A 23,483-nucleotide genomic window follows, 5' to 3' on the forward strand; every position below is an offset into this window, starting at 1 on the left:
TCACCTTTGCCCTTGTTTGAGGTAGGGTCTCTGTTCTCTGCTGTCCAGGGACTCTCCTCTCTCCACCTCCAGACTTTTACAGAGTTCACAGTGTAATAGCTTTATATTAGTTCTGGAGATTCAAACTCACTTCCTCACACTGTCTGACAAACACTTTACCCACTGAACCATCCTCCAGCCATATGTTAGATTTGTTGTTGTTCTGTTCTTGGGGTCCAGAGTCCTTGTTCTGTTTCCTGACACTTGGTGCCTCCTGTGGCCAGGGGCACCGAGAGTCCGGGGTGTTGTGTCCCACAGTCACTGACGTATGTAGTTGTCATGTGCCCGTTTGGCAAGCCACTTTTCAAAGCCTTGCTGAGCCCCAAGGCCGGAAGAGACCAGAAGAGCCTCTGGGTGGAAGTGGGCTGTGAGGCAGGCCCTGGAGAACTTCCTCCTCCTTCCCTGACTGAGGAGCTAAGAGGTCACGGTGACACTCCACTTCCTGTCCCTGCATCTGCAGCTCACCTCCACCACCGCCCTTTCCCATCAGCCCTCTTGGCCTTGGCGGTCATTCTTCAGTGGCTGGGTTCTCCTCATAACTGCTGTGACCTGACCTCTGCCCTTTACTGCAACAGGGCTGACCCCAAGCACACAGGGCAGAGATGGGCATCTTTTGAGCCCAGGAGTTCAGGGTCAGCTTGGGCAGCAGAGAGAGAAAGACCCATTCCCCAAAACAAAAGGGGCTGGGGTTCAAGCCGCAGTATTTGCCTAGTAAACAGAGCCCTGGGTTCTGTCCCACCACTAGGTAATTTGGGATGTCTCTCACTAGTCATTTCAGTTCTTGGGAGGCTGGTTCAGGGTCATTTATGCCTCCTCAGCACTTGAGGGAAAAAAAAAAGTCTAAACCCTCCCACTCACAGCACAAACCACATACATGAAGCTGCTCAGAATGCATAGAAACTATGGACCCTGTAACCGCAAGTTTGTTCATGCCCATAAAAGACAACCTAGAGGAAGCCACTAGAACTTTCTATTCAAAAAAAACATAGTCAGAGGTAATACAGGTCTTCTTGGTGGTTCTATTTCACTCCTTCCCTTTCTCTACATCCCCTTCTTAGAGGAAGCTACCCTAGGCTCACCTGCACTTCCTCAGCTCCTCCCACAGCTTTCAAGGATCTGAAGATCAAAAGAGGAATGCTGCCTGCCTAGGCTGCATTCTTTTTGTTGTAGTTTTGGGGTTTTGTGAAACAGGGTCTTGGCTACACAGCCCAGGTTAGTTTGAAACTCACCAAATTGCCTCAGCCTCCCAAGTGCCAGAATATGATGGGCAGGTAGCATCAGCCAATGTGGAAAGCATGGAAACTCCGGTGCCTAGTGGAGCTGCTGCCATTTGGGCTGCAGTCAGGCCATCGGACTCAAGAGGACAAAATCATTAGTTGGTGATTGTCAGGGACTGTGGGGACACAGTCCAAAGGAGAATGTGTTGGGGTGGGGCAAGACAAGGATGCAGAATATGTGCTTTGAGTTTTTATTTATAAGAGAGGGTCTCATGTAGCCCAGGCTGGCCTTGAACTTACTAGAAAAATGTACTTTAAAAAATCTGGTCCTGGGGCTGGAGAGATAGCTCAGAGGTTAAGAGCACTGACTACTCTTCCAAAGGTGCTGAGTTCAATTCCCAGCAACCGCATGGTGGCTCACAACCATCTATAAGATCTGGGGCCCTCTTCTGACATGCAGGCATAACACTGTATATATAGTAAGTAAATCTTAAAAAGCAAAACAAAAAACCTGGTCCTGCACTAGGTGCGGTGGCACATGTTGTAATCCTGGCATTCAGGGAGGCAGAGGCAGGCTGATCTCTGTGAGTTCGAGACTAGCTTGGTCTACAAAGCAAGGACAGAACAGCCAGGGGGCTGGAGAGATGGCTCAGCAGTTAAGAGCACTGGCTGCTCTTTTAAAGGACTTGGGTTCAAATCCTAGCACCCACATGGCAACTCACAACTGTCTGTAATTCTAGTTCCAGGGGATTTGATACCCTCACACAGACATACATGGAGGCAGAACACCAATGTAAATAAAATAAAATTTAAAAAAAAAAGCAAACAAAACAGCTGGGGCTAACCAGAGAAACCCTGTCTTGCAAAATAAAATAAAATAAAAATTAAATTATTTAAATTTTAATTAAATTATTTTAATTAATTAAATAATTAAAATTAAAATAAAATAAATCTGGGCCTGGATGAGTGTGATACACACACTTTTAACCCCAGCATTTGGGAAGCAGAGACAAGCAGATTTCTCTGAGTACCAGGCCAGCCTGAACTACATACATAGTAAGACCCAAAAAATAAGGAGACAAGGATGAACTGGAGGTATTATGACTGGGCAATTAAGAGTACTGGCCAGATTTGTTCCCAGCATCCATGTGGTGCCTCACAACCATTTGTAACTCCAGTTACAGAGATCTGGCGCCCTCTTTTGACCTCCATGGGCACCAGGCACATGAGTGGTGTGCAGAACAGTCACACACATAAACAATCTAAAATGTGTTTTTTTTGTTTAAAACCTGCGACTGGTGGCTCATAAGTGTAATCTCAGCTGAGATGGGAATCACAAATTTTAGGTTAGCCTGGGCTACAGAGTAAGACTTTGACTCTTAAATATTGTTGAATAAGTTGTGGTGCATGTGTGTTATATGCATGCGTGTGTGTATGTGCATGTGTGTGCAACTGCATGTGCGAGAGTGCAGCATGCATATGGAAGTCAGAGAACAACTTTCAAGAGTGAGTTTTAGGAGCTGGAGAGATGGCTCAGAGGTTAAGAACACTGGCTGCTCTTCCAGAGGTCCTGAGTTCACTTCCCAGCAACCACATGGTGGCCACAACCATCTATAGTGAGATCTGGTGCCCTCTTCTGTCATACAGGCACACATGCAGGCAGAACACTGTATACATAATAATAATAATAAAAAGCTTTAAAAAAAGTGAATTTTGACTGTCCACCTTGTTTGAGGCAAGTCTTTCTCATTTCTGCCTCAGGGTCCTCCTAGCTTCTCAAAGTTGTCCTGTGTCCATTATCCTTGTGGTTTCTCTGGCTTTGAACTCAGGTCCTTACATTTGTACCACAAGCACTTTCCCCACCCAGCTGCTCCCCAACCTCCTTCTGTCTTTTTAAGGCCGGATAGTACCCACTGTGTTTGCTCACACCATGTTTGCTATGTCCTTCCAAGCCACTTGGCCATTGTGATTTCCTGTGGACCTGGACCTGAGCTGGGGTGGGTAGATTTGATAGAGTCTATTTTTAGCAGTACATAGACTAATATTAGCAGCATGGCTTTTATATTAGAAAAGAGGAAAACGGCTTTTCTGTGGAAGCTGAACCCTTTCTCTCCCTGGCACCTTGCCTGGGCTTCTCCAGCTCCTCGCCTGGTGCCATCCCCTTCAGCCTCTGGCCAGCCTTGTGCTCTGATCACATGCCATGCCTGTAGCTGTCATTTTCTTCTCTAAGTATCATAGCAGCCACCAGATATTTTTAGCCTGGCTTTGAAAAGTGGCTGTGTACTCAGACACATACCAGACACGTGAGGTCACCAGGCACAGACAAAGCCCTGGCCTGCAGGGTCATCTGTAGCAGAAATAAAAGGCCAGCCCCACAGCCTCCCTGCACCCTGCGGGCGCTGCTGCCTGGCTATCCTCAGACCTGGGCCTGACATCATATTGAGAGGTCTGCCTGGAAAGTTGTCCCCAGCAATTTAAAAATGAGCCCTGTGCCTCTTCTGGGTATGGAAGGATTTTCTAGGTCTCATCTGTTGCAAGCAGGCCTAGGCTGAGCTGCCATGGCAGCTCTGAGAAATGGGCTGGCCCAGTTGCAGACACTTCAGTCCCACAGGGGAACAAGATGGACCATTTCATGTGCCCTTTTGTATGCACTTACCTCAGGTCCTTTAAAAACAAACAAACAACAACAACAGGGGGCTGGAGAGATGGCTCAGAGGTTAAGAGTACTGGCTGTTCTTCCAAAGGTCCCGAGTTCAATTCCCACCCACATAGTGGCTCATAACCATCTATAATGAGGTCTGTTGCCTTCTCTGGCATGTAGGTGTATATGCAGACAGAACATTGTTTACATAGTAAATAAATAAATCTTTTAAAACAAACAAAGAACAAAAAAAAAAAAAAAAACCAGCTCTCTTTGTAGCTCTGGCTGGCCTAGAGTTCATGGCAAACCTCTGTTTTCTGAGACTGGTATCAGTGCCATGGACCACTGTTTTAGGCCCAGACCTTTCAGATAGAGGCTGACCGGGGGTAGCAGCACAACTGTTGCACAGCAGGGAGGAGGAGGCTGGTACTGGCCTATGTGCATGGCCTAGGCTAAAGCCCAGGTTCTTTCTGTTCCATGTGAGCCCATACCTCAGCACCCTGATTCCCTGGGACTCAGCCTAACAAAACCAGGGTTGACCTTTGGGAAAATAGAGACCAGACCCAGAAAGTTGTCTTTCCTTGCGATTCTTAGAAGTGTGCAAGGGATTGCATCAAGGTAGTTTTTCTCTGAATCCAGTCCTGTCCCCTGCTGTTTATGGATGATTGGTTCCAGGACATAGGCACACAGTAAATAAAAAAGTAAATTACTTATTTACAATGTAATTTAAAAAGGGAGGGGGCCCAAGTGGTGGTGGTAAAACGTGCCTTTTATTGAAGCACTTGGGAGGCAGAGGCAGGTAGATCTCTGAGTTCCAGGACAGCCATGGCTATGCAGTGCTGAATGCTCTCCCAGGATACTGTTCTTTTGGCATGGGGCAGATCCTATGCAGACCCTAGTTTCAGGACAGAATAATGCTATGTCCTAACGTCTCTGTGTTATTAAGGATGGCAGGATCTGCAGGGACCTTTGGTCCATCTGAACATCTGTAATGGGGCAGTTTGATGATTCTGGCCTTTTGGAGTTCCAGGTGCTAGTGGCATCTTAGTGGGTACATGCAAGTGACAGAGACTCACACTGTTGCATGAGTTCTTGGGGAGGTGGGAACAAACATCTGTTCACCGCAGATAGGAAGACAGACCAAAGAAATGAGTCCACTTAAGTCCAGCTGGGAAAGCTAGAGATTTATTGGGGCTCCTTACAAGAGCACACATAGCTCAGGAAGCTACTGAAGATTCTCCCCTCACAGTTGTTCCTGATTTCCAAGTTTGGGGAGGAGCCCTTCTGACTCTAGCGTCCTGCTACCTTCAGGACAGGAGTGGTGGCATTAAAAACTGTTAGTGTACTTTTTTAACTTTTATTTATGTTTCTTAATCCTCTTCCTCCCTTCTCTATCCTGACCCTTCCAGCACAGCGATAGGTGGGAGTGAGGGGGTAGAGTTCTCTTTACTTCTTCCTGCTGGGTAGAGTCCTTGGGCTCCTTGGGGGAAGTCCAATCCTCAGTTCAGGAGATCTCCAGCTTTTTCTCACCCAGTTGCATCAGCAGCAACCAAGAGCACCAGCAGCCTTCTTTTTTCTTGGAGCTCTCTTTCTCTCTCTGGTCCCTGACATTATTCCCTCTCTAGAGTCCTCAGATTTAAACTGTCTGCAGCTGGCAAAGGGTTCCTCTCAGAGCCTGCACCAGACAAATAGTTTGCTGCTGTTGACACTCTGAATCAGTCCCATTTATATCCACAGTAACAAACAACCCTACATAACACACCATACTACAAGCAACAATAGTCTCAGAGGGGAAGGAGTGCTTGTCCTCCATGAATGAGCCCCTGGTTTCACCCCCAGCAATACAAACAGAAATGCATGGATATATGGCTGGGTGGGTGGAACTCTGTTCTCAGTGTGCACAGGGGGAGGCTGAGTTCTGTGGGAGCTCAGCAGCACCTTGTGTTCTGCACCTACAGCAGGAACAACAAGCTGCTTTCACACACTGCTTTAAGCAGACCCTCTTAGCTGTTCAGAATGTGATGGGTCTCGGGTCACAGAGTGCTAAGGCTTTGTCTGGTCTAGATGTGCAGAGGCTCTGGACAACCTACAGGGTGCTGTACATGTGGGCCCTTGAGGAGGCCTCAAGGCCCCCAGCTGCCACCCAGCCCTTGAGGGCCTCTTCCCAGCACAGGTTCTTACTGCTTTCCTGCTTGACCCAGGGCTTGCTTTTGAAACGGTATCATTGTGCAGCCCTGGCTGGTCAGGAACTCTGTGTAGACCAGGCTAGTCTTGAACTTGTGAAAATTTCCCTGTCTTGCTCCTGAGTACTGGGATTAAAGGCACAAGCCACTTGGATTCTACTTAGGTTTTACAGCATGCCCTGTAATTCCTGGTTGTTCACTCTTCCTGTGAATTTGCAGAGTTTGATGTAGGCCTAGGTGTAGATGCTAGCATCAGCTTAGCTGTTCTTTCAAAGTGTCAAAGCTGAGAAGAACACCTAGCCCTCCACCATCACAGAAGAACACCTGGTCCCCCATCACAGAACATCTGTTCCTCCACCATCACAGAAGAACACCTGGTCCTCCACCATTACAGGCTTGTTTGTGAAATTTCCCTTCAGGCTATTACACAGAAGCCACTTATCATCCTAGTCCTCTGTCACTGTAATCGAATGCTATAGACTGCTTTGTTTGTTATCTATTTATTTATTGGTTTTCCAAGACAAGGTTTCTCTGTGTAGCCCTGGCTATCCTGGAACTCTCTTTGTAGACCAGGCTGGCCTTGAACTCAGAGATCCTCCTGCCTCTGCCTCCTGAGTGCTCTGCCTTCTGAGTGCCTGGCTAAGAATGCATAATTTTTAAAGAATATGGGCTACAAGCTGAGCTCAGAGATGCAAGCATATCATCCTATCACTTGGGAGGCTGAGGAAGGAGGATTGTTGCTAACTCCAGGCAACAGAGTGAGGACCCATCTCAAAACAAACAGCAGGTTCTGGAGAGATGGCTGAGAGGGTAAAAGTGATTTGCTATCTAAGTGTGAAGAACTGAGCTTGAATCCCCAGCATCCATGTGAAAAGCTGGGTGAGGCTTCACATTCCCATAATCCCAGTGTGACAGCCATGCTGTCAGATCTCAGGCATGCTAGGCACATGGGGACATTTTTTAGACACACATTTGAACTTGCTTCTAAAAAAAATTTTTTTTTGTTGTTGTTGGAAATGGGCAGTTGTATCACATGCCATTAATCCCAGCAGTTGGGAGGCAGTGTCAAGTGGATCTCTGTGAGTTCAAGGTCAGCCTGGTCTATAGAACAAATTCCAGGACATCAAATGCTATACAAAGAAACCCTGTCTTCAGGGAGAGGGCCCAGATTGTTGGTCTGCAGAGATGGCTCAGCAGTTAAGAGCACTGGCTGCTTTTGCAGAAGATCCAGGTTCAATTCCTAGCACCTGTGTGGCAACTAACAAGCATCTTTTAATGCCAATTTTATGGACCCTAAGGCTTTATTCTTGTCTCCATAGGTACACAAGGTACACAGTGCAAGCAAATTACCCACATACATTAAAAAAAAAAATTAGTAGCAAGAGAGGCCTTAAATTTTTGTTTTTGAATTTATGTATGTATATGTGTCTGTATATATAAGCACAGCACATACATGTGCACATATGGAGATCAGAGGATTGCATCACATAGGTCCCAGGGATTAAACTCAGGGTTGTCAGACTTGGCAGCAAGCACCCCGTACCCACTGAGCCATCTCTCCTGCCCTGTGCCTCACCTCTTACCCGAGCCTCTGAGTACATAGCTCCAGGCTAGCTCTGGGGACAAGAATGCGGTGCCCACAAGGAGTTCTATGGCCAGTGTGGAGGCTATGGAGACTCTAGGCTGGGATCTGAAGCTCTGTCTTTGTCCCCTCAGGCTTTTGGGAACGCCAAGACGGCCCACAACAACAACTCTAGCCGTTTCGGGAAGTTCATCCAAGTCAACTACCTGGAGAGTGGCATCGTGAGGGGGTAGGTCACTCTGTTTGTATGCCCCACAAGCTGAGGCTGGAATCCAGGGCTCCCTGTGAGCTTAGCTAGTGCTCTACCCCAGAGTACACCCCCGTCAGAGTGCGGTGTTGAGGGTTTCAGATCTGTACAGTGAGGATCTTCTGTGGTAGCCTTGACTCAGAACTGGCCACACTGTACATCCTGCTTGCTTTCCTTTGTAAGATTTCAGTGAGGTTTCTAGGGAGTCACAGGCAGAATGGGTTTGTACCCCATCATCAACCAGATGTGAGCCTCTTACCCAGAGACAGAGCTGAATAGCAGTGTGATTCAATGGTCCAGGGAAATACTGAAGAGCAAGCAGTATCTGAGCAGAGGTGGAACAGTAGATTTATGCCTTGAGGGATACATGTGCAGGTGGCTGGATTTATGCATAGATTTTTGTGTATAGGCAAATGGCAGCTTTGATGTTTGAATGGATTCCTGGGCGGATGGATAGATTGAGGGCTTGTGGGCAAGTTAGTGGATGGATGCATGTGTGAATGATGGGTGGGTGGGAGGGTGGGTGATTGATGGGTGAGTGGATGGGTTGATAGATTTGTGGATGGATATGTTGAGGGTTTGTGGGTAGTTAATGAATGGGTGGGTAGTTTGGTAGTAGGTAGATAGGTTGGGAAATTTGTGGACAGATTGATAGATTCTGTGTGAAGGAGGTAGAGTTGATTAACGGGTGGGCAGTCAGACTTTCAGGTGGGTGGTTAGTCTTGGTCTACAGGGAGCATTGGTGAGTGAGCACATTGAAGAGTGAGTGGATGAAGAAATGAGTAGAGAGCAGGGGCACATGCTTGTAATCCTAGCACTGAGAGAGGCAGACGCAGGTAGATCTCTGTGAGTTCCAGAACAGCCTGGTTTACAAAGCAAGTCCAGGACAGCCAAGGCTACACAAAGAAACCCTGTCTCAACTCTCCCCCCCACCTTATCCCCCAAAAATGAGCATATTAATGGATAGGTGGATATGTGCACAGATGGATTCATGGTTGGGCAGATAGATTTGTGGGTGGGTGAAGGGAGCTGAGTAGAGTGACAGGTTGGGTGGATGAGTGGGTGACTGGGTAAGTGCATGGCTCAGGGATGGATAGATCTATTGGTAGACGGAAGGTCCATGCCTCGGTGGATGAGTAAACAGGCAGGACCTGTGGGGCAGCGGTCATAGGTGGGCTGAGCACCAGATCTTGACAGGACGTGAGGCAGGGGTAGAGATGACCTTCTGGTGAACCTGCACCCTAGTCAGTCATAGGCACCACAAGGCAGCAGGTGCAGCATGAGCTTCTGCAGCACAGTGAGCTTTTCCACAGTCCCAGGGTTCAGGGCCCTTGTTGAATGTCAGGTCACCTCTGGACACTTGTGACTGTACATTCTCTGCTTGGCCTCAACCCCACATGCCTGCCTGAGGTTCAGCTGTAGCATGAGTTCTGCCACCTGAGCTGGGTGCCATGTACCCAGTTGGCACACATTCTTCATCGGGACATCTGGATCATGGGCTAAGCAAATCTCTTTCTCCAGGTATTGAGAGTCTCAATTCTTGTGGGCCTTGGGGCCAACACTGCAGTACAGTGACAGTGACAGATGATCTGGTAAACAAGATGGCTGCTTAATAACTCACAGGAGGGTAGCATATACAGGAGGAGTCAGGACCCTGGAAGGGCAGTGAGGATGGCATGGAGTTCATCCTACTTTTGAAATGCCGTATGACTTCAGACTTTACAACATTTACTTTTGGAATTTTGTACTTCTTATTTTCCAAGTTTGGGTAACTAAACTACTAAAACAAAACATGAAGCCAGATAAATAAGTTCTTGGTTAGGGCATGTCCACATCCTGTCAGGTACTGCTGGCCCCTACCTAGTGGCACAGCCTCCCCACTGCAGGCACCTAGCAAGTTCAGGGCTGATGGTGGCTAGATCTCTAGATCACTTTTCTCTTTGGGTTCCAGAAGGCTGCCCTTTTGCTAGCTCGTACCCCTGCTGTGTTCCAGTGTTAGTCTCAGGTTTAAGAAAGGGATTCCCATGTTGATCAGCAAACATGTTTCCAGCTTAGCTTTCTGGCCTTGGGGTCTGCCACGACCTCCCATTTGCCCACTTGTGTTGGCCATTTTTTGTTGCTGTTTCTTCACAAAGACAAGGGTCAGGGCGCATCTGACCATGGCCCAAGTTCCCTATTTCTCAGGCTTCAGTTCCCTGTGTGTGTAGTTCAGCTCAGAGGGGTCCTCTGCTCTCACGAGATTCCCTTTTTGGCTTCAGACCTTTAAAACCAAAAATTAGGGGCTGGCAGTTCTTAGAGAGGACCCTAGTTACATTTCTAGCATCCACTGCAGCTTATAAGTGGCTGTGACTCTAGTTCCAGGGATCCGAGGCTCTCTTCTGGCCTCCGTGGGTACTTCATGTGATGCATAGACACACGTGCAGGCAAAACACTGATACACATAAAAGAAAACTAAATTCAGAATCTAAAAAGCTGGGGGTTATTGTCTGGAATGGAGTCCATGCCTAAAGTCTAAAAAGAAATGACCAAAGACTGGGGCTGGAGAACTGGCCAGCCATTTTCCAGCAAGTGATAGCCTGGATCCACACAATTAGGCTGCCTTCTGTTGAGGTAGGGAGATCTTCTATCCTGCATGGGAGGACAGAGTTAGATATTCAATACAGGAGTCTGGCCCTAGGAACATGAACTTAGGACAGGCTGAGGCCTGAAGGAAGTGTTTGTGTGACCCAGCACTCAGGAGACAGAGGCAAGGGGATTTTAAGTTCCAGGAAAATCCATGGTGTGATTGTACCTGTTTAGAAAGAGAGAGAGAGAGAGAGAGAGAGAAGGAGGAGGAGGAGGAGGAGGAGGAGGAGGAGGAGGAGGAGAAGAAGATTTTTCTCTTATTCAGCTTTATTTAAAATCATTTTTGGATTTATTTATGTGTGTGGCCATTTTGCCTGCACACATGTCTGTATACCTTGTGTGTATGTGTATGTTGCTCAGCGAGGCCATAAGAGGGTATTGGATCTCCAGAAACTTGGACTGACAGACAATTGTGGGTGCTGGGAATGGAACCCAGGTCCTCTGTAAGAGCAGCTGCTCTGAAGTGCCCAGCCATCTCTGTGGCTTGTTCTCTTATTTTAAAGGAACCAAGAGTTGGGCAGTGCCTTAGGAACCTGCCCTGCGTGCTGAATCTCCCTGCAGGCCAGCAGGCTTATTGCACTGTTGTACAGAAGTAGGCAGATCTCACAAGAATTTAGGGCCAGCCTGGTCTACTTATTGAGTTCCGGGCCAGTCAGGGCCACACAATGAGACCATGTCTCACAGCAACAGAAAATAAATAAAATTAGAAGGCAAGATCAGGTTCACAAACTCTCACAGGTGGGGCCCTGCCAGCCCCAGTGGATGTGGAGGGAGCTGTCAAGGCTCTCCTTCCTTCCCATAGGGTCCTGTAGGCACCTCAGCTCCATTTGTGTCAGCAGGAGTTATGATACCCACCCTAGTGTGTGGGATTGTCTGAAATGCCTTGGATGATTCCTGGAATACCACAGGTACTAAGGAAATGTACACTGTCGCTCCTGCTGCTCAGGCATCAAAGATGTTCCAGGTTCTCAAAGTCAGCAAACACCACAGCTGGAAGATGCTGTGCCTACACTTCGAAGGGCATGCCCCACTCGAAACTAAAAATGTCCTATGACCTGAGAGGTCCTGGGGGATGACTAAGGTACCAAAATGCTGTGTGGTATGAACACTGGGACTCGAATCCCCAGAACACTCATGTAAGCTAAGAAGATGAGCACGGCAGCTACCTGTCTGTCATCCCAGACAGAGAGGAAGGGCCCAAGAGCAAACCAGCCAACTAGAGTAAACTCAGCCAAAAGGGTAAACTCAGTGCTCAGCAAGATTCTACCTCAGTCGGGAAGGTGTAAACTGATCCAGAAAGACTTGAGGCCTCCACACGTACCCACATACACACATGTAAACACACACACACACACACACACACACACACACACACACACACACAGTGCCCCCGAAAGACTCAGTCTGTGTGCCATGTGTGGGAAGGTGTGTGTGTGAGTGTGTGGGTGTGCGGATAGGTACTACGTATAACTGCCTGCCTACACTGGATTCTGTCCCCACATTTTACTACATACATGCCGATACTCCAGTCACTGGAAAGATGGGGAGACAGCTCAGCAGTGATGAGCCCCAGCTGCTCCTTCAGAGGACCTGAGAGTATTGGTTTTCAGCACCCACATGCAGCTCACAACCATTGTAAGTGTAGTTCTAGGAGACAAGGCACCCTCTGCTGGCCTCCTAGGTCACCCAACATATATAGATACACACAGGATTCAAAATGAAAATGAAATATTAAAGTAAATACTTGGAAAACTTCAAAATAGTTGTGGTCCCTAGTGTTTGGAGATGAAGGACATTGCAGTCCTGGTTGCTCCTCATACCTTATGGAGGAAACAGTAGCTCCAGAAATCCAGGTTGTATGGATACAGCCAGGAACCTGTGGATCTGAGACCCCTGTGCTTCAGCACAGATGAAAGTGGAGGCAGCCAGGTTCAGTAAACAGAGTGCTGGCCATGCCAGCCTGACAATCAGAGTTCCACACCCAAGAAACCCCAGGGTGGCGTGCATCTATCTTCCCAGCACTTCTATCAAGAGAGGTGGGATGAGAGATCACACAACCAACCAGAAACTGTGAGCCACGCAGCTTGGAGAGTACAGCAACACAAACAGGAGTCCAGTTATCCGTAGCTGTCACCTGACATCCAGGAGTCAACCTGAGAGGAAAGCCTAGATCAGACTGGATCTGGGACTGTAGGCTTGCCTTGATTTCCTCCCTGGGCTGCTTTTGGTCAGAGTGTTTTTACCATAGCACTCTAGGACAGATATTCTGACTCAGCAAGGTTGAAGGAGACAAGGAATGTTTAAGTATTGTCTTTTAACATCTTCCATGCATGCTGTGGCACATATACTCTCAGACCCTAAACAGACAAATAATTTATCAAGTGAGAGGGATGGAGTTCAGCTCAGCCATAGAGTACCTGAGTAGTAAGTGCAAGTAATGTCTTGTGCCTTCATATATAATGAACATCTATAGCTCAATAATAGGACCAACAATAAGAAAATAGGGAAAGACTTAAAATACAAGGCCCTGCCCAGGTGTGGCACACACCTTTAATCCCAGCACTCAGGAAGCAGAAGCAGGTAGATCTCTTAGTTCGAGGTCAGTCTGGTCTACAGAGTGAGCTCCAGGACAACCAGGACCATTCAGAGAAACCTTGTCTTGGAAAACCAAACGCCCCTCAAAAAAAGAAAGAAAGAAAAAAAGAGAAGAAAAAAAATCTGCACAGACCAGAACAGCTCAGAGTACTTAACACATGTGAGGCCCAGGCTTCTGCACCAGGAAAAAGAAACAGATTGAACTGTGCATTTCACATTTTTAAAATTTATTTGCATGTGTATACATACAGACATGTTTATGTGCAGGTGGTCAGAAGGGGACAGCCTTCTGAAATTGGTTTTCTTCTTCCCTCTGTGGGCCCCAGGCACCAAACTGAGGGTCAGACATAGCAGCCACTGCCTTTACCTGCTGAGTTACCTCATGAACCCAAGGTGTACCTTAAATATGAGCTGTGTATTGTCGGGCTGTTGGTAAGCAGTCAGGCATGAAAAACATTGCATTGATTTTCAGATCATTGGTGCTTACAGTGAAGTTCCGAGTCAGAAACATCTGAAACACCTCCAGCAGCCCTCTGCAATTGAGGAAGTATTCCCTTTCTGAGGTCATCATTGGTGTCCTCCCTAAATGTACAGGTCCCTTCACCTGCCTGGGGTTGGTCTGCCTGTCAGGTTCCTGGGTACCATGCTCTGGCTGCTAGAGAGCACAATGCTCAGCGGACTTCTTGCTTCTTAAAGTCAGAGTGCTGGTGATCTTCAGGGCCTTTGCTCATTCACATGGTACCAAAAGGTGCTAATGTGCTACAGGCAGCACCATGGTGCCACTTGCTAGGCCAGAGCAGAGATACGGCTTAGGGACATAGCCCCATTGGGAGGGAGCCTGGCTCCCTAGCAAGCACGATGCCCTGGGTTCCACCCTGAGCACTACAGAGAGACCCTGTGCATGGTGAATGCCTGTTAGCCTAGCACATAGATGGAGTGGTTGGGGAGAAGCGGGAGTTTATGGCCAACCTCAGCTACACAGTGACACCCTGTCTCACATTCCAGAAGAGCCTGGTCTCAGCTCAGCAGAGGGTGTGTAGTTACATGTGTACCTGAGTTCCGTCCCAGCACTGTGCAAGCCAGGTGGAAGGTGGAATGGGCCTATTGGTCATTCCAAAGCTCAGAAGATGCAAGGAGGGGTCAGGAGTTCATAAGAGTCTCCTTGAAATTTATGGTTCTTGGTTCCTTTCTCAACTATAGCTGAAACAAAAAACTCAAAGAAGAAATATCAATTCTAAAGAGTAATATCTTATTTTTCCATTTTTTTTCTTTTATGACAGAGCCGTTGTGGAAAAATACCTGCTTGAAAAGTCTCGCCTGGTTTCCCGAGAGAAGGATGAGCGGTGGGGCATGATTCTTTTTTTAAGTGTATGAGTGTTTTCCTGTGTGTTTGTGAGTAAACTATGTGTGCTTGGTGCCCAGGGAGGTCAAAAGAGGGCACTGGGACCCCTGGAACTGGAGTTAGAGAGGACTGTTAGGCAGCATGTGGTGCTGGGAGCTAATGTGGGTCCTATGCAGGAACAGCTGACTCTCCAGCCCCCAGGGGGCGGTACTTGGCTGAGCACAGTCCTGCTGAAGCTCTGGCCCACACAGGGTGAGATCAGTGTTGTAGGTGGGTAGTTGCACAACCAGGCTGTTCAGTGTCGGTTGGAAATGTGTAGCACTCAGAGCCAGCATAACTGCACATTCTGTGAACCAGCACTTTCGATGCTGAGGCAGGAGGATGTTGGGTTCCAGGCCAGTCTAGGCATCATAGAACAAATCTGTATCAGTAAGTGAATGAGACTCCTGTCCCCGCTTCTACTCCATTCACCTGAGAAATTCTTTTTCTAACAGTATTCTCTGTGTAGTCCTGGCTGTCCTGGAACTTACTCTGTAGACCAGGCTGGCCTCAGACTCACAGATCCTCCTGCCTCTGCCTCTGTCTTCTAAGTGCTGAGGTTTAAGGTATACACCACCACACTAGCCTAGAGGTTTTCGTTTTTTTTTTTTTTTAAACTTTAGTTTTAGATTTGTTTTTTTCACTGTGTGTACACGTGTGGTCAAAAGACAACTTTGGAGAATCAGTTACCTCTCTCTACCAAGTGTGTCCCAGGGATTGAACTCAGGTCTGCTGATTGGCAGCAGGTGCCTTCACCAGTGAGCATCCCACCCACCCTGTAATGTGTCTAATGTGCCCTTTCCTCTGTGTGGGCCTGGCGGGGCACTGACTCCTCTGCTGGTCACCCACAGGAACTACCACGTGTTTTATTATCTGCTGCTGGGTGTCAGCGAGGAGGAGCGCCAGGAATTCCAGCTGAAGCAGCCGCAAGACTATTTCTACCTCAATCAGGTAAACAGCTGCAGCCATGGCGCCACCTCTGTGCCCAAGGCTGTCTGCCACAGGGAGGTCAGAGTCTGCAAGCCTGGCCCTGCTGGGCCCTCAGCCCAACCCTGAGCACATACACAAAGGCCACCATTTATTCCCAGCCCTGGCCTTCCTCCTGTCCAGCCTGAATCACCCTGCTCACTGCCTGAATGCCCACGCCTTTGTTTTTTCAGCATAACTTGAATATTGAAGATGGAGAAGACCTCAAACATGACTTTGAAAGGCTTCAGCAGGCCATGGAAATGGTGGGCTTCCTACCTGCCACCAAGAAACAGTAAGTGGGCTGCTGAACCAGCAGGCGTCGACCAGCTCCTCTTGAGAGCTGCTCTGGGTCAAGGCCAGCCTGATCTCCTTAGAGAATTCAAGGCCAGCCAGAGCTAAACAAGAAAGACCCTGTCAATTAGCAAAAACAGAGAAGCAAAAAAGTGAAAGCGTGTTTGCGTGGTGGAGTAGATCTGCACTCTCAGTGCTTGGGAGGATGAGGCTAGCGTGGGATACATAGCTTGAGCTCACACCCTATCTCTAAAACCATCAGGGCTGGAGCACAGTTGGTAGCAGTTGTGCACCCTAGGTTCTGTCCGAGCACCACCTGAGCTAATTGTGATGTCCAGCTGTCAGCAGCACCTGGGAGTGGGCTCAGGAGGTGTGTGGCAGAGAGCATCCTCAGCCTAGCATGAGACACAGCAGCAGAAACAAGTGCAGGTGGTGCAGGCTGTAGTGACCTCCCTCTCTGCCCCAGGGTCTTCTCCGTCCTCTCAGCCATCCTGTACCTGGGCAACGTGACTTATAAGAAGAGAGCTACAGGCCGGGATGAAGGCTTGGAGGTCGGGCCCCCTGAGGTGTTGGACACCCTGTCCCAGCTCCTGAAGGTACTGCCTGTCTCTTACCATCTTTCCTGGCCTTTGTTTCCTGGCCTCACGATAGGGCAGCCTGCCTAACCCAAGGGAGCGGCAGCCTCTCAGTACAGGGAACAAGTGGGGACTTCTTTCTGCTGCCTGCTTCCTCCTGTCATCTCTGGGATGTCCCCTTCCTGCTGCTGCCAGTGTCTGTGTCTGATCACTCTGTGGAGTAGGAGAGGTGTTGGGTATTAAGGTTCCTTACCACCCACATCCACCTGTGACTGCAGCTGCAGGGCACTGGAAGCCACCGCCCTCCATGGTCTCCTTTACTCATGTGCACATGTCAACACACAGACACAGGCACGCACACACACACACACACACACACACACACACACACACACACACAGAGTGTAGAGAAAGGAAACCATGCTTTGCCAGACTGGGGGCTGCAGCTCTGTCAGGGCTTGTGTACTGTGCACCAAGTTAGCTGTTGAATCCCAGCGCCACACAGACCTGACATTGGTGGCACATGATTGTAATCCCAGCACTCAGGAGGTAAAGGCAAGGAAGTTCAGGGCCAGCCTGGGCTACATTAAGACCTGCTGGATGTGGTGTTGCACACCTGTAATCCCTGGGAGGCAGAGGCAGCCGGATCTCTGTGAGTTCGAGGCCAGCCTGGTCTACAAAGTTAGTCCAGGACAGCCAGGGCTACACAGAGAAACCCTGTCTCAATAAAATAAAATAAAATAAAATAAAATAAAATAAAATAAAATAAAATAAAATAAAAAGGCCCTGTCTCTAAAAAAACACAAATTGGGAACTGTAGAGCCTCTTCCAAAAGACATGGGTTTGGATCTCAGAGCCACACAACAGCTCACAACTGCCTGTAACTGCAGTCCCAGTAATCCTACAGGCTCTTCTGGCAGCCTCTGGTATAAGGCGTGCATGGGGTACACAGACATTCAGACAAGACATCTGTGCTTGAAATTCTTTTTAATAATTAAATTTAAATCATAGTTTGGGGTTAGGTGTGGTGGCACAGGCCTGTCATCCTGACCACACCGAGACTGAGGCCGTAGATCTCCAAGTTTAAGACCTGTCTGGGCACCTCAGTGAGATCAACCCCCAACTCAAAAAAAAGTGCATGATGGGCTGTGGATGTGGCCAGGGATGGATTCCGGGTCCCTCTTGCTGTACCAGACGCACAAGCCTGCATGTGCAGACGCAGCTAGGTCATGGTTTGAAGGCATGCTCTCACTCCCTGTGGCATCTGTCTCTGCTGGTTCTAAACTGGGTAGAGTCCAAAGAGTCTGTTCATCTAACTGGGGGGCACTGCTGACACCTGGTGGCAGAAGGTGGAAATGCCTCCTAGAGCATTGGGCACAGAAGCACTGCTGGGGTTGAATTGCGGGCTGGATGAATTTTGAATCTTGTCCTGCAGAGCAAGGCCTCACTCTGCTTACCTTTCTGTTTTCTTTATTTTGGGGGATAGAATCTCGCTCTGGCTGGCCAAGAACTCAGAGATGGCCTGCCTCTGCCTCCTGAGTTCAGGGATTAACTGTGCCATCATGCCTGACCTTCTGAGTTTTGCTTTAAGTTTTATATTGCTTTTTTAGTTTTTATTTCATTTTATTTACCTTTTTATTTTTGAGACAGGGTCTCACTATGTAGCCCTGGCTGGCCTGAAACTCACTGTGTAGACCAGGTTGGCCTTGAACTCACAGAGATCCGCCTGCCTCTGCCTCCCTGGTTCTAGAATTAAGATTAAGCCACCACAGTTTAGGAGGTGGTTGTTTTGTTTCTTAAGATTTTTTACTTTATGTATGTACATGTGCTTATGCATGCAGTGCCTGTGGAGACCAGAAGAGGGCACTAGGTGTAGGGTGGCCTCTGGGGTCCATCCTGCCCTTCCGTAGCTCCCCAGGCGTGTCCTCCATGATGCAGAAACCCCAGCAAGTGCCTAACCTTCCTGCCCTTCCCCCACCACCCTGGAAATAGGTGAAGCGGGAGACCCTGGTGGAGGTCCTGACCAAAAGAAAAACGGTGACGGTCAATGATAAGCTCATCCTGCCTTACAGCCTCAGTGAGGTAAGTGAGTCCGGGCTGGGGCTACAGCCCTGCAAAGCCAGAGCTCAGATGTGGCAGGCCTGCTTCCTGTGTCTCTGCTTCTCATGGGACCTGCCATACAGCACAGAGCCCCACGTGGACAATCTCTTCCTCTGTACACACTGGAGAGCTTGATGTATGTGTTGGGCACAGTACAAAGTCAGCAGTGGTGCCTCTTAGAACAGTAGAAATGACAGCACACTGGACCAGTTACACGGGCGTGGCCTCGTGGCTCAAAACAGAGAGGTTTGCTGTTCACCTTTTCACTTAGAGGAAGTCCTTCACAAGTCATGCCAACTGCTAGCAGCAGCTACTTTCTTTCTTTCTTATTTTTTTTTTTTTTTTTTTGGTAAGAGTGTTTTACTCCATAGCCTAGGTGGGCCTTAAACTTGGGACAACCCAACTGCCTCCATGACGACCAGTGCTTGCCACTGTGCCTTGTCCAGGCCATCATTAGGTAGAATTACTCTTCCTTGAATGCAGGCAGGCATTACAGTCCAGGCTAGTCATTGATGACTGAGTGACTTACAGGCAGGTAGCATATAACACCATGATCCTCTGGCTAACCAGATGAGGCCTGGCCCAGATGAGGTTCCGGCATCTCAAGATGCATTGAGGCTGCATCATAAGTTCTCGGGTTTTTTAAGGTATTGAGTTGTTAATTTCTGGAATTTTCTGACCATATTTGGCTCCAATACCTGAAACTATAGATAAGTGAGGATCATTGCATGGCTCAGAGCCAGAACTGGAAACTGATGCATTCCCTTCTGTGTTTCGAGATGCTCAGTGACCACACTAGTCCATCGTGATTTGGGACAAATCTGGCCCCCCAGTTGGTTTTGTAAATAAAGTTTCACTTACATCCTGTTCAGTGCTCTTCTAGCTGATGTTACAATGCTAATAACCTGCAATAGAGCCCCTTGGGCCCCAGGAGCGGAACATATCAACCCCTTTCCTTGTTCTGGAAAGAGGTGACTGGCCCCTGTGCTCAAAATGACATTTCTGTGACCTTTAACCCATAGGTTTCAGCGCCATCTTCACCGTGTTACATTTCCTTTAGCTCTTGATATGTCCAGCGCAGGGCGGCTTGCAGATTGAATTTGGATTGCGCCAGGATAGTAGGGTGTGGGGGCTCCCTATGGAGACCCTCCCCAGGGGAATCAGCTTACATTTCCAGCAGGCCCGTGGACAGTGCGCCTTTGTGAGCTCCTCTTGACATGATTTGACATCTTTGCAGTGCACCTGATCCCTGTGTAGCTCAGGTGTCCCCAAGAGACACTGTGTGAGCGAGCATCCCTGGAAGAGATGGTGTTCTGTGTGGCAACGTTGCCATGACATCCAGGAAAGTCAAAACCAGAAGGACACTTCTGGCAGCTAAAGGCTGGAGGAGGATGGAATAGACACTCCTCACTGGGTTGTGCTGAGAAGCACTTCCTCAGTTGTTCTAAGTTGCATGCCATGCTGCATCGCCATTCTATGCTGGAGGCCCGGGCTCTGAGCCTCGGTGGTTAGCCGCTGTGACCCAGAGCCAAGATTCCTACAAGCAGACTTACACACGAGGAAGGTGAAAACCCTAGTTGAGGGCTAGGGATGGCACAGTCCTAACATGTGCCATAGATTCAGAACCTCATAACACCTGAGACAAGCCTTACTTACACTTGGCCACATGGCAAGTTCCAGGCCAACCTGGACTACGTGAGACTTTCTGTAGATAAGAAAACTAGAGCAGTTCCCTGACTCCCAGCACCACAGCCCACACCATCACCCCAGGTGAGACACCCCTTTGTCCACAGGCCATAACTGCCCGGGACTCCATGGCCAAGTCCCTGTACAGCGCCCTGTTTGACTGGATCGTGCTGAGGATCAACCACGCCCTCCTCAACAAGAAGGACATGGAAGAGGCTGTTTCTGTGAGTGCCCAGGTCAAGAACTGGCAAGAACAGGCCCCATCCTTGGGACAGCTAGGAAACTGTGCAGTCTCTGCACCAGGGCTGGCAGAGGACCTTTTACCCTCTACAGCAGTGGTTCCTGACCTGGGGGTCGCATATCAGGTATCCTGCATATCAGATATTTACAGTTTGATTCGAACCAGAAAAAAATTGCAGTTACGAAGTAGCAATGAAAAGAATTTTATGGTTGGGGGGTCACACCTCAGTATGAGGAACTGCATTAAAGTTCTGCATCATTAGGAAGATTGAGAAACAATGTTCTTCAGGAACCTAGGCATCTGCACTTGGTGTCTGCAGGACGCAGGTGAGGGTGCAGAATACCACAAGTGTGATGGGCAAACCTTCACCACCAGCCCTGCCCAGCATTTAGTTACCAGGCCTTAGGCTCCTTCCCAGTGGTTATTGTGCATGTGGAGGCCTGGTTCCATCTATAAGTAGTAAAGGTCCCATTGGCAAAAAATGCCAAGCTCTGGTAGCTGCGGCCAGCTGACTTCAGGACAACACCTCTCCACTCATGCAGCAAGCTCTTGTCAGGAAGGTCAGCTTTCCCCGGAGGCACTGGCTGTTCTCCCACCTTGTCTTCCCAGTGCTTGTCCATTGGCGTCCTAGACATCTTCGGGTTTGAAGACTTTGAACGGAATAGCTTCGAGCAGTTCTGCATCAACTATGCCAATGAGCAGCTGCAGTACTACTTCACACAGCACATCTTCAAGCTGGAGCAGGTGAGCGTGCGCATCTTCCACCCCAGCTGTGTGCCTAAAGGCAAGCTGCGCCCTCAGTGTCAGCAGGGCATGCTCTGTCCGTATACTCCGTGGCACACTCAGCCCTCCTGGGGTTGTCCCACCCTTCCAGATGCAGACACCATTGCAGCAAGGCAGCACTGTGCATGCTGTGTCATGCCATCTGTGTGCTCTCTGAAGGTGCTCAGAGCACCTTTTTCTGTTCCTCCTGCTGTGGCAGCCTCTCTGAGGAGGCAGGACCCACAGGTGTGGGGAGGCAGTTTCATGCCCATTCTACAACTGCACCTGGCTCATCTGAGGCCCCATCTCGGTTCCACACCTACAGCCCACCTGTGAGCACCGGAGACCTTCTTCCTGCTTTGTGTCTCTGTATTTTGGTGACACTGCAACCCTCAGTCAGGGGAGTCATACAGTGTTTGCCTCTCCACTGCTGGCCTGTTTGACTTGGGAGAATGGCCTCCATTCTCATCCTTGTTCAAATGTCAGCATTCCACTCCTATTTAAGGCTTGGCAGTGTTGAGTTGATGCAGTCACCCGTGACTTCTGTAAACACACACATAGTTTACAGTGCTCTTGGACATGCGCTTTGGTTCTTGTGAGTCACACCCGAGGGGAGAATTGCTGGGGTCTACCATCCTTCCTGAACTGTCTGAGAGACCACCCTTTCATCCACAGTTTACAGGGCACCATCTCTCTGTTGTCCATGCAGCCTGAGAGGATCAGCAGGGTTAGCTAGTCCTGGACTCTAGCTTGGGCCACAACACTCTGGCAAACTAGCCCTAGAGTTTTTCTGCATCAAAGGGAAAGTGAGACCTCCAGCCTGGCCTGTGTCCAGGCAGATGCCAGCTGGTTTGCTCAAATGGAGAAAATTCCTCCTTGCCTGTTTTGAGACAGGGCTTTATGCAGCCCAGGCTGTCTTTGATCTCAACATTAGTAACATGACCATGAACTCCTGGTCCTCCTGAGTGCTGGGACAACAGGTATGCACCATCACCAGAAGAGTGAGCAGAGCCAGTCTGGAGCGAGTGATGCTGACTTAGGTCGTGTCTGCCGTGCTGATGGCTCTGCTCTGTTGTGAGCAATTCTTTCTCCCTCTGACTCATGGGGAAACCAGGCTGGAGTTCTGCAAACATTTGGCTCACTTTGTAGTCATGAGCTAGGGCTGTCTAGCTTTGGATGTGACTGCTTCAACTGGGTGGCAAAGAGAATGAGAGTGTCATAAAATGTCTAAATAATTTCTCATGTTGATTGTGTTTACATAATCACTTTGGGATGTGAATATTTGTTTTCTGTCACTATAACATAATCCCCAAGGCAGAGAATTTTAGAAAGAAGGAGTTTACTTAGCTCACCATTTTGGAGGCTATAGCAGGTAAGGTTCAAATAAGAAAGCAAGTGACAGGAGAAAACAGAGCAGAGCTAGTGTGGCAGGCACACCTGTCACGAAGCACTGAGGAGGCCAGGTGAGCAGGAATTCATCCTAGGCTGTGTAGTGAGCTCGAGATCAGGCTAGGTGACATAAGGAGTCACAGGCACTGCTTTGGTCAGCGCACATGAGTGGGTGTGCGTATGTGGAAGTGTGTCCCCGTATGGTCAGCGAATGTGAAGAGGTGTGCTTACGTGGAAATGTGTCCCCGTATGGTCAGCACTACTTATTCAGGAACCGTGAATAAGTCCAGTGATATTTTTATGTTTTAAGTTTGTATCTGTGTGCATGGAAATCCATGTGTACAAGCCAGAGAACAGCTTGCCCCGGGGGTTCTCTGCTACCACGTGGTCCTGAGGATGGAGCTGACAGCAAACCCCTTTAACTGTAGAGCCATCTTGCCAGCCAGCTCTTCTCTCAAGTTACATATAGTGAGTGTTTAGACTTGTTCTTTTCATGATTCCCTCAGCAATAGAACAGCATGGATTGTAAGTCATGTAGATGTCATGAGAGCTGGGGGCGTGGCTTAGGGGGACAGCCCCTGCCTAGGATCCCCCAGTGAGGAAATGGGGGTGTGGTCAGGGGTGGAGCGCCTGCTGAGCTTGTGCAAGGCTCTCAGTCAACCCCACTGTGTGCAGGGAGCCCCCTTTCTGAATCCTTTAACCTTCCTCATCCCACAGGAGGAGTACCAGGGTGAGGGCATCTCATGGCACAACATCGACTACACTGACAATGTGGGTTGTATCCACCTCATCAGCAAGAAGCCCACTGGCCTCTTCTACCTGCTGGACGAGGAGAGCAAGTGAGTGACCCTGTCACTCTGTCCTACCATGTGCCAATGTGGAGACCAAACCAGGTTCCCTCAACTGCTCTGATTCTCACATGTGTTTGCCCAGTCCCTGGGCATTGCTTCTGCCCAGTGC

At 48.8% G+C, this 23,483-nt stretch overlaps 1 protein-coding gene across 19 annotated transcripts in view; it reads left to right on the forward strand.

Annotated features, from left to right (window-relative positions):
- The window catches only part of Myo9b (myosin IXB), an 89,323-nt gene that overhangs the window by 34,730 nt on the left and 31,110 nt on the right, over window positions 1–23,483 (forward strand). For all 19 annotated transcript variants that reach the window (XM_060387385.1, XM_060387388.1, XM_060387387.1 and 16 more), the window contains exons 3-11: window positions 7,797–7,891; window positions 14,410–14,472; window positions 15,362–15,461; window positions 15,671–15,771; window positions 16,237–16,366; window positions 18,338–18,427; window positions 20,239–20,355; window positions 20,982–21,116; window positions 23,241–23,362. In XM_060387385.1, the coding sequence (XP_060243368.1) occupies window positions 7,797–7,891; window positions 14,410–14,472; window positions 15,362–15,461; window positions 15,671–15,771; window positions 16,237–16,366; window positions 18,338–18,427; window positions 20,239–20,355; window positions 20,982–21,116; window positions 23,241–23,362 (953 nt within the window). The remainder of the gene's footprint in view (window positions 1–7,796; window positions 7,892–14,409; window positions 14,473–15,361; window positions 15,462–15,670; window positions 15,772–16,236; window positions 16,367–18,337; window positions 18,428–20,238; window positions 20,356–20,981; window positions 21,117–23,240; window positions 23,363–23,483) is intronic.

Source organism: Meriones unguiculatus, chromosome 7, assembly GCF_030254825.1.
Source record: "Meriones unguiculatus strain TT.TT164.6M chromosome 7, Bangor_MerUng_6.1, whole genome shotgun sequence".
Lineage (NCBI taxonomy): Eukaryota > Metazoa > Chordata > Mammalia > Rodentia > Muridae > Meriones > Meriones unguiculatus.